Source organism: Haliaeetus albicilla, chromosome Z, assembly GCF_947461875.1.
Source record: "Haliaeetus albicilla chromosome Z, bHalAlb1.1, whole genome shotgun sequence".
In the NCBI taxonomy this organism is placed as follows: domain Eukaryota; kingdom Metazoa; phylum Chordata; class Aves; order Accipitriformes; family Accipitridae; genus Haliaeetus; species Haliaeetus albicilla.
Genome location: NC_091516.1, coordinates 50,531,335 through 50,542,294, shown reverse-complemented (window position 1 = coordinate 50,542,294; position 10,960 = coordinate 50,531,335). Strand labels below are relative to the sequence as shown.

Here is a 10,960-nt window from a genome sequence, read left to right as displayed (position 1 = left end):
CATTCTACAGAGGAACACCTTCAGCAATCAAACCCATTTTTAGGCACAGGTTAACTAAAATGAAATGCCAGTAGTTAGTCTCACACTTCACCATACAATAGTATTTCTAGGATGAAATATCAGGCATTCTAAGACAACGGTTCATCTTCATGAAGGTGAATGCCACAGTTTTCAGAATAAGTTTAATTTTTTCAAGTTACTTTCAAGTTGGGGGACAGATATATTTGGGCTTTTGACAGTGTTCATGGATCCCACCCATTACGATAATCAAAATTCCCCTGTGCAACGTGTTACATGACAAGAGGAGCAGATGTTCTTCTACAGCAATACGGCATACCTCAGGAGCGAACATGGCTCATGGTGTAATTTGGAAGTGTTTTAGGAGTTACTCCTGCAGAGATGTGCCACAGAGGTCACGAGGAAGGAGCAGCAAAGGTTCAGCTATGGCATAGTTAGTAATATTTAACATTTGCCTTCTCATAGTACTTTCCTCACAGCACTTTCCTCACATAGGCACAAGTTCGAGCTGGTAGCACTGTAGGTATTGCTGTAGCTAGTGAAGGAACATAACCCAGGAAACATATACAGCATCACTTGCACATCAGTTATCTCAGATGCTTCACTGACACTTCGCACTGCCCAGTGGGGAAGCCTAGAAGATGCAGAAGTACCTGTCTTACTGTGCTGAAAGCACCCAGTTGGCCCAAATCACCAAATTAATATTGAATATCAGAATATATGTTTCCAGGGGCTTTACAGAAGACTTACAGACCTCCTAAGACTAAGAAACTTGCTGGATGAGCTGCCAGAGCAGCTTTCAAGAGGCCTTCCATTAAAATCCATCCAGCCTGTAGAAACATGACACATTTCTACAACTAAGGTTTTATTAAAAAATCAAAATTTTCCAACAAAAACTTGTAATTCCCTCCTTCAAGAAACAAGTTTCCCTCTAAAAAAATGAACAGGTTTACATCGGTGGTTTAAACTAGGTAACAGCTCGTGGGGAAGGGAAGTCATACTCAAAGGCAAGAAAACACTGGACATCAAGAAGTGCAACAGGGCAGGGAAGAATGGAGAAAGCAGCCAGGGCTGGTCAGATGTACACTTTTTCACCCACAGGAAGATAAAAGACAGGAGTCTGAAGGAAGATGGGTGAATACATTCCTATAGCGTTGCTACGCTTTCAGCTCAAAACTACTCTTTTGATTCTGTATTGTAAAATTTCAAGGGCTGCATGTAAGACACCTTCACTTTTTGTTTAGTATGTCCTTAAAAGTACAATCTTTGTTTAGAGACCCATTTTCCTTTCAAGAAAAATGACCAAGACCTGCAAACTGCCAGGGGAGCTAGGGGCACTTAAAAAAGTCTGGTGTAAAGCCATGTACTGCGAACACGACCATGTTCAAAGCGTTCATTTTGGGAGCCAGCACTGGCCAGAATGAACAACATACTACCACGCGAAGAAGGTCTGTTGTCCCCCCACTCTTTCTAACCGCTTACTTCTTGCCCCATTTCTTTTTCTGCCCTTCCAAGAGTTTGGTCTTTTTACATGGATGTTGCCCAACATGATTCTGTTGGACTGAGTTGGGCGAAGTCCAGTGAACAGCACAACTCTGCAGGAAACAAGCAGTTACACATACTTCGAAGTTTGCTTCAGCTGTGGGCTGACCATAGGCGCTGCCTTATTCCTAAGAAGCATCTGGTCTGCTTGCCACTTTGCAGAGCAACCCAAACCTTCAATACTTCCTCAAAAGCCTACTCAATTACACGGCAAGCACAGCTGACTGAAAGCAAGAGCATCCCAAGCTGTCTCCCGGCAATCGCTGTGTCGCCTGCTGTGCTCTGCACCATCTTAAGCCCTTCGTGGCTGGGCAAGCCTTTTGTTCTCAGTTTCAGGTGCCGTGACAAGTCGTAGCTAACAACAACTCGGCAGCACCGACCCAGGGAACGCGCTCATCACTGCGCCATACCACCGCATCTGCGCTTGCGGGACAGGCCTCAGCTGAACAGCCCACCCACGGGACACTTCACCTGGAAGGCTGCAACCCCGCGCAAACCTTTATGAAGTCACGGTAAAAAAAAGCCTTTACGAGGTGACAGCAGCGAGCCACACGTGAGAAGACGAGCCCTGCAGCAGGCCTAGCCTGCTGGCTGACGCTCGGCCTGCTTCCACGCAGACTCAGCGGTGCCGTGGTAACGGACGTGCTGTCCCCGCAGCCGACGGGGGAACAGCCCGGTGTTCCCAGGACAGCAGCGGGGCCCGCCCGCAGCCCGCCCGCCTCCAGCCGCCGCCGCTTATCCCCGCCCCCCTCCCATCATTCCACTCCCTCCACCCAATCAGGGCGCCGCGCTCCTCCGCCGCAGCGAACGGGAGGGCGCCCGCCTTCCTCCGGCTCGTGACGACACGCCGGTGGCACGCCGAGAGCTCGCGTGATGCGAGAAGCAGGCGAGCCCCCTCGGCGGATCGCGCCGCCATTGGCCGCGCCGGCACGCCGGCTGCGCCCTCATTGGCTGCCGGCGTCGGCCGTTGGGCTGCCGGGCCGGCCGGCAGTGCCGCCAGCGGGGGGAGGCGGAGGAGGCGGAGGGCCGCGGCCGCAGGTGAGGGACCGGACCGGACCGGACCGGGCCTGGCAGCGGCAGCGGCAGCGGCAGCGGGGGGCTCGCGCCCGTGACGCGCGCCTAACGGCCGCGGGGCTGCGGGCGTGGCCTGGCGCCGTGGGGGCGGCCGTTGGCCGCCGCCCTGCGCCCGCCGCCGGCGGGGGGGAGGGGGGTGTGTGGGGGGGTGTGGGTGTGGGGGTGCGGGTGTGGGGGTGCGTGTGTGTGTCTGCTTTCGCTGTTCAGAGTGCGTGGGTTTAAATGAGTCGTGCTGTCGTGACGTCCCTAACGCGGTGTCCTGTCCCGATGCCTGCGCCCGTGTAATGGGTACCTTGACGCAGGAGGCAAGCAGATGGATCTCCTGCCGAATTCCGCACCGCTGGCCACGAAACTGCGAAACACCCTGATTCGGTACCACGGCATCGGAGAGAGCGAGTGGCGGGTGGCGAAGAGAACGGTGAGTGGTGGTCTGGGCCACTGCATGCGTGCGGCCTGGTGCGTTCTCTCGAGGAGCTGTAGGTCACTTGGTGGTGGGGGGTGGAGGGGGCTGCTACAGCTTATTATGCCGTATGACACGGGTGCGAAACATGAGGCAAAGTCTTGCAGGACTTTTATGTGAGAGGCCCTGTGAAATCGCCCTTCGAGGATCGTACATCTTTAGATGACAGGCTGTGTTTTTCCTGCCTCCAGACATACTCTGTCATTCTAACCATTTTCAGGGAAGTATCTCACAGAAAAATCCTACCTGTGTAGGACTACAGGCTTTGCTTAAAGCAAAATTGAAATACTGTTAGCACTAGCAGGGTTGCAAGATGCTCACTGGTTCTTTCAGCTAACCAGCCGCAGCCTGCAGGTAGGCTCTGCTGGCCTCTGGAATCTCTTTTGTCTATAATGCTTGAGCCCATCATGCTTCAGCTTCCAAACGTCTTCCTCCTAAAAAGTGAGATCATTCTCAATTCTTTCTCTCATATTGCTTCATGTTTCCATTGCCATTAGAGCCCCCACATTATCATAAGTTTCCTTCTACGAAAGGGAATGCAGTTCATGCTTTCTCCAAGCAGTTTGCCATATCTTTCTCTGAGCTGCTTGGCTTTTCTAAGTCCTGCTTCACCAAGCTAAGCAGGCTTTGCTGGTGCATCAGTTCTAGGCTGGGTGAATACTTTTTTCCTGTCCTGCATAGGAGGTGGAAATGTATTTTGGTATCTCAGTGTAGCAATGTGGTAGGACTGGTGGGGTAAATTTCTGTCTTTGCCCTTTTGCTACAATGGTTTGGATGGGTCTTGTATTTTTTATTTCCTTTGTGAGCAGACATTGATAAGAGAGGGTCAGGTGTTCCAAATGTAACTTGATTATTTACAAAATTAACAAATTCACTGTCTTGAAAGGGAGGAACAGCTTATCCAAGCTTTTCACTCTTGCCAAACACCTATAGCATCTCTGCTCTGCTAAATGCTAAGTCTTATACCTTCATCATTGTTTTCCTTTAGGAAGTTGCCTGGATCTCACTGTTTCAGATCACATTACTCACCAGATTTTACCCCTATAAAATTTCCAGTTGGATTTCCTCCCTTCCTCCCTCCCTCCCTCCCTCCCTTCCTTCTTCCCTCCCTTTCTTCCATCCATCCTTCTTTCCTTGTGTTTTGGTATTGTGCCATGTAAAAGAAATTAAGAGCTTTAGCTACCTGCAAAGGAGATGTGTTTTGCCCCTAAATATCTTGAACACTTCTGGATGCAGTACTTACGCTACCGTTCTTTAGGACATTTGGTCCTTTGTGCTTAAGTAATGATTCCGAATAAAAAGGTGCCATATGATACTCTAACACCAAAATTCAGAGATTTTGTACAGAGGTTCCATTTCATAGTTAGACCAAAATCAGAAGGTACTGTTTTCTGTATTTTCTCTGGCTAACTTTAAAATGAACAGACTACTGCTTGCAAGGCACTTCTAGTCAGGCATCTAGGACAGAAGGGTAACTTACCTTTCTTGTCTGCCACTGTCAGCACCTCCTGCACACATCTGCTTGGTCATGTGTTACAGGATTGCAAACAGAAGTTGTGCGGTCTTCCTGTCTGGATGCTGTCCAGGAATGACTTTCCAGTTGCTTTTTAATTGAAGGGCTTTAGCTGGTAATGTGGTTCCGTTATTCCGTTATTCTCTATGTTTTCACAGTAAACTGGCTTGGCCTGCCAACTCCTATTTCTGTGCAGACTTATAGCATTTGACACTGAGAAAGGCAATTGACTGATTTTTTTTTGAAAGAATGGAAGATTACAGGTAAAAGATGTCTGAAACATCTCCTTCTGTTCTTAAGGACAGTGTACAAAAGTGCCCAGGTCAATGAGCACTTTGGGGTGAATCAGTTAATGGTAAATTCATTTGTTTTTCTTCAGAAAAATTGAAGCATTTTCTGGACATCTTATAATTTTGTGTAAGTGACAATTAACATCATCTCTTCCATTTTCTTTCAGAAAGATGCAACTGTGTGGCGTAAACCATCAGAGGAATTCAATGGATACCTGTAAGTTTCCCTGCACAGCAGATGCATTTTTAAGGTTCCACGGATGCGTTTTGTAGAATTTACAAATGAAGGTTGCGGATTCTATATCCCTCACCTACACAAATTGTCCAGAGGAAAAGCTAGGTGGATCACCTAGTGTGCCTATACCATTTCTTTTTAGTGTTATACTTTGATGTTTAGCGTTGCATGGTGTCTGGAACAACGAACAATGAAAACTGTGGAACACAGCACAAAACTCCCATTGGCTGAAGTGGGCAACAACGTATGCCCAGACCTTTTAGAAAGATGGTCTGCAAACCACAGAATTAAGTCCAGCTTCAGCAGGTCTGAAGTGTTACTGGGTAAGAACCCAGTCAGTTCTTGGACTGTTACAGTTACTATACAACTGCAATAGAGTAAAATACCAAACATGTAATTGTGGGAAAGATGTGTGAAGTAAAGGCCCTTCCTGTGTGAGTTTCTGTCATGGGCTTCTGTTGGTACCTGTAGGTTTAGGTAGATAAATAGTTACTAGAAAACAGCATTCTGAAGAAACAAAAAGGCGTGTGAAAAGGTAGTGTTTGAAAGTGTCTCAGACTGATATGCTCTGTGGAATTTAAGTCCTGTTAAATCTGCAAGAGCTGATGACCCCAGACACCAAGAGTCTGCTGACTGTGTGCAGAGCCACAGGCACACTGATATCAACAGGTTGTGTAACCTGAACCGCAGCCAAAGGGTCAGTGGCTGCTATGTGCCAATGAAGACTCCAGGGTTGTGTATACACCTGGTGAAATAAAGGACACCTTGAAGAACTTTGCAAACACCTACCTAGAAGCCATTGGCATGTTTATGTGGTCCTCCAGTTCTGAGTGTACAGCTGAGATTGGCTCCAGCCAGGTAATTATGAGTGAATATGGGTGAACTGTACAAGTGAAGAGATGAGTCTGTTGCTTGACTTCTTACCTACTATTAATCAGAACAGCTTAATGAATAAGAAGTATTTTGAAAATAATGGTCCTGATGAATTCTTCCCCTTCAGGAGCTGGAGGCCCAGTAACTCAAGTAAACAAAATCTCTGGTGTCTACTTAAAATATCTGATAATAAATGAATGTTCTGTGATGTCTTATACCAAATTATTTTATTTGGTACTCTTATATGCCACCAAAGCATAACATAGTTTCGTATTAGCTTGGTCCTACTACTGTTACTTCTACTTTATGAAAAATGTTTTTCCCATTGTATTCCTGCTCTCCTTTCTTTCTGCTTTTAGCTTTACGTGTCCCTGGTGGACTCCCTTGCTCACCCAGCAAGAAGAGCAAAATAACAAGTTGTTAGAGAGATAAACATGATGATTTTTATCTGAGGAAGGAGTTTGCCATTTACAAAATACTAATTGCAGCATAAGGACAAAATGTCTCAGGATAACATTTATTGCAGAGAAGAATAGATGCAGCCATAGGTCTTCTTCTGTACAGTTTTTCTGATACAATTGTCCACTGACCATAACTCCAGGTACCAAGGTATTATAGTAAGTGTGCTGCTGCAAATTAATGGAATATTTATAAAGAATTTCTCACGTTTAAATGTAGACATATGTTTCTCTAGCTACAAAGCTCAAGGAGTGGTGGAAGATGTTACTAACAGAATAGTGGATCATATTCGCCCTGGACCTTACAGGCTAGACTGGGACAGCTTAATGACTACAATGGACATCATGGAAACGTTTGAAGAGGTGAAGACTTGTTTAGATTCTTAAAGACTATGTGTATAGATGCATACATGAATTTAACAGTACAGCAGAGCAGTCATTCCAACAATTACTAATATTTTTCTGCCCATTTTCTGCATGCACGTGGGATATTGTGCATACATGTGGTGGGTGACCTCAGATGAGGCTTTCTGGCTGCACAGTTCCTATTCTGAAGCTTGAAGTTCAGCTTTCCATCAATGCTAAAAATAAAGGAGTAAAACTTGGTTGGCCACAATTCTCTTGGACCTGGGAGCTCTGGTAGCCTCTGATAAAATTCACATAATAGAGTGTTACAGTGTGATATTTTATATGCCAAAGCCTTTTCATACAGCTTGCTTTCTTCTTTTCCACAACAAACAAAATTGTGGGTATTAATAATCCACACATACAGAAGCTGCAACCTCTCCCTCTTCCTGAAAGGCTGACTTCACCATGTGGAAAGGCTTTGTGCTGGGAGACAAAATAGTTCATACTGAGGGCCAGGACTTGCTAAAGAAAAGTAGGTTTGAAGTTGATTACAGAATTGCTGGTATACTTCCTTTGGTTACTGGCGACATTCAGTATGACTTCAAAACCCTGTGGACATCTGGCTTAAACATGGAATGTCTTTTGCTCTGGCTCCTAAGGAAGATTTATATGGCAAGTTATTTTTTCTAATTATTCCCTAAAATGTATACAAACTCTATTGTCTTACAGAAAAGCCTTTTTTGAAGAATTGTTTGCATTCTGTTTTATTTTTCACTTGGTGGCTTAGAAGTACTTGACAGAGAATCTTAGTACTGAGAGAGGGCTCTTGCAATTTATTCATGGTCCTTTCAGACTTCCTAAGTAATGATTAAGCCACATGACTTTCAGTTCCCAGGCATGACACCATTCTCTAGTTACAAACTTTCAGGACTTAGGCTGAAAACCACACAGCCATTCAGACCTCACTGAAGTTGTTTGCACAGCATAGCTGACAGAGCCTGTGACCTTTGTGGAAAAGGCTAGTTGCCTACAAGCATAAATTTCCCTGTATTCATTATACTAAGATATTTTTGTTTTCTTACCCTCCTTATTCTGTCACTCAACAAGAACTGCTGTGTGATGCGCTACACCACTGCTGGCCAGCTCTGGAACATCATAGCGCCAAGGGAGTTTGTTGATTTCTCTTACACTACAAGCTATGAAGATGGGCTTCTAACATGTGGTAAGGCACCACTTACCTCTGCTTAATTCTTATTTTGCAACAGCTGCTTGACTTAAGATTTGATTCAAATTAAATTTAGTTCTGCAGTAAGCATTCAAAAGTGGTGTAAGGTGGTCTCCAACAAGTATTTCAAAGGTGTTTTAACACTTTACAGATTTAAAGAAGTATACAAGTTACTGGTTTACCCATGAGCCATCCCTGTGTGCCAAGTTTCACTTACGCCAACTGTGGGACAGGTGTCATAGAGACAAGTTGAGTGCTCTGACTCAGCTCTAGGGCAAACTGGGTAGAGTAACAACTTGCTCAACTTGCTAGTAAATGGGAGGAATGTCTTTTTGTGTCAGAATTTCTGCTTATCAAGCTCTGCTTGTCTGTTGTGGAGTTCGCATGAAGAGCAGACAACTTACATGCATGAAAGTACCCAGAATGTGACATGTGTCTGTCACTTCTACTAAATTCCCCAAGCAGAAACTTGTACATTTTAAATTTACCATACCTTTATTTTTCTATCTGTCTCTAATTAATTTCCCTTTTTTTGTTTGTTTTCCTTGATAGGTATAAGCCTAGACTATGGAGAGGTGAGACCTAACTTTGTCCGTGGATTCAATCACCCTTGCGGTTGGTTCTGCGTCCCTCTTAAGGACTATCCTAGCCACAGTCTTTTGACAGGCTATATTCAGACTGAACTGCGAGGGATGCTACCACAATCTGCAGTAGACACTGCCATGTCTAGTACCCTGGCCAATTTCTACTCAGACCTCAAAAAGGCACTGAAAACATAGACAAACAGTGACTTGAAAGCCCATGCGTTTCTTGCAATCAAATTATATTGTTTAGCATAGCATAGGTTAGCTACTGAGTTAAGAGGTGAGTAACATTGTTCCTGAATGATACCTGAACCTTTAAGTTGAGGGATCTAAACTTTACCAAGTGCTTTTTGATGTGATACTTAGCATACATTCCCAATTTCACATTGAGAGATTCTGTTTCCTGCTCAGCACTCTGCAGCTGTGTGAGGAGTAGTCTGAATCTATAAACCCCTGACTTCGTAGGTAGAAAACACAAGATGTGTCTGTGGGCTTGAAAAATGCAGCATGAACTCAGCTCTCACCAACAGTATTGAGAGTGGAGTGCTCAGGATTTTGCTGGTGCAGGTCGCTGTACAGGCAGCATCTCATTGAAGACGTAATTTGATATATATATATATATATTTTTATATTTACTTGAATTTTTCGATTTATTTAGTTTGTACAGGTGCATCTGTAATTTGTTTTTAAAAAATTCCTTTGATTTATCATAGGGATATTACATAGCTAAGTTGTTAAATGATACTATTCATAAGAAAGCTATTTGCTCTTGTTAGCAAAAATAAGTATTCATTATTGGCATTTCTTCAATGTTGTTACTGTAAGTTAATTAACTGTTGTATATAACAGTCTCACTGCATAGATAAAGAAATGCCCTTACAGCTGATCCAAAGCTCATTTAAGTTGTCGGGTGTATTTCCGTAGTTTTTAGTGGGCTTTTAATCATACAGTTGTCAAAATAGCAAACCTCCAATGGACCTTCTGTGATACTCTGCACTTCTAAAGAATTTTTACTTAAATTTGCATGTAATTGTGTGTGTGGGGTTTTTTTGTCTTCCTTAACTGAAAATCCTGGAATTACTAAAGCAACAGAAAGGACCACTAATTTGCTTCAGATGTAGGCATTGGTGTAGCCATAACTGCACAGACTGCCAGCATGCTGGTACAGCATACTGCAGTGTTCTGTGGTAATACCCCTAGAGTGATCTTTGCAATAAATAGAGTTAGCATCTTAAAACATGAGCAACTGAAGGCCAAAGCTCAAGCTGCAGAATTGCTTGGATCTGCTGGAGGATATTTAGCAACCTAGTGATGCTGACAGGTGCGTAGCAGGGGCTTTCAAAAGATTACTGTCTCTGCTGCTAGGATCCTGAATTCAGTTTAAAACCTGACATTAAGCTTTTAATGTTGGTATGTGTAATTTGCTCAGGTGAGGTTGTAATATCCCTATGCTTTAGCAGTGGTAGTAGAGGCAAGTTTAGCTGTGTAGTAGTTAGGGAAAGTACCTTGGAGCCCTAATATTTTGGGGCCAGTTGTATACATACAATCCAAGGACTGGTAATGAACTCTCAGAAAAAAAAATTCAGATGAAAGTTGTTCCCCTGCAATATTGGCTCTTTTGACTCTAGCCACTGTACCTGAACTCTGAACAGTGAGGGCTTTTCTTTCTCATTGCTCAAGCAAAGAGGTAGAAAAAACATGACACCAAATACAGTGTGGGCTCTTCCAACGTGCTTCATGGATTAAGGCATTTAGTACTGTTAAAAGACAGTTAAAAACAGCAGCGTCAAACAGCCTTTGGTGTCTTCATAGGCAGAAAATGTCAACTCCATGTTGGGTTTTGTGTATTCTGCAGTTACTTTTAAACTCCTTGGTTACCTTTCCCATCTCTTCTATCTTCCTTGTTTGCCCTGCAGTACTGGAAGGTCACAAGGTGATCCTTCACCACCAAAGACACTTAAGGAATTGGTGTCAGCAGACACGCTTTTTCGTAGTACTGGTACAGAGGCAAGTATGAAAGCCCTAGCATTCCTGCTCTGTGTGATGAATGCTGACATGATTATAGAGGAAGCTGTGTGAAGTATTTATTCTTCCCAGTTATAAAGACTACATGTATAGTAAATCTGCATATTCATGTCTTCTTTTTTTAAAACTACTGGGACTGACTAATTGAGGGGTTGTGATACAGATGTATAGAGACAAATATCCCATTGCTCTGTAAAAAGCCCTGTTTGAATCTACACAGAGGCACTTCAGTGCTCGAGAAATCGGTCAAAAAGAGCACAAGACACGGGGTGATGTTTGTACAGCACTAGGTGCTGCAGAAAAGATTAAGAGGTC

At 44.1% G+C, this 10,960-nt stretch overlaps 1 protein-coding gene across 2 annotated transcripts; it reads left to right on the top strand.

Moving 5' to 3' along the window:
• Window positions 1-2,439: 2,439 nt before the first annotated feature.
• STARD4 (StAR related lipid transfer domain containing 4) lies at window positions 2,440-9,650 on the top strand. Of its 2 annotated transcripts, XM_069777591.1 has the most exons (6): window positions 2,440-2,598; window positions 2,937-3,052; window positions 5,065-5,114; window positions 6,700-6,826; window positions 7,919-8,033; window positions 8,589-9,650. In XM_069777591.1, the coding sequence occupies exons 2-6, from the start codon at window positions 2,948-2,950 to the stop codon at window positions 8,813-8,815; spliced, it is 624 nt and encodes a 207-aa protein (XP_069633692.1). In that variant the 5' UTR covers window positions 2,440-2,598; window positions 2,937-2,947; the 3' UTR covers window positions 8,816-9,650. The 2 variants fall into 2 exon arrangements, with proteins under 2 accessions (XP_069633692.1, XP_069633691.1); XM_069777590.1 differs by lacking the exons at window positions 2,440-2,598; window positions 6,700-6,826 and having other exon boundaries at window positions 2,969-3,052.
• The last annotated feature ends 1,310 nt before the right edge of the window (window positions 9,651-10,960 follow it).

Excerpts from the sequence above, each read along its gene's own strand:
- STARD4 (XM_069777591.1), top strand. The coding sequence starts at position 2,948 with ATGGATCTCCTGCCGAATTCCGCACCGCTGGCCACGAAACTGCGAAAC. Across the intron at positions 6,827-7,918 it reads TCATGGAAACGTTTGAAGAG|AACTGCTGTGTGATGCGCTA; the intron begins GTGAAGACTTGT and ends TCACTCAACAAG. Across the intron at positions 8,034-8,588 it reads AGATGGGCTTCTAACATGTG|GTATAAGCCTAGACTATGGA; the intron begins GTAAGGCACCAC and ends TTTCCTTGATAG.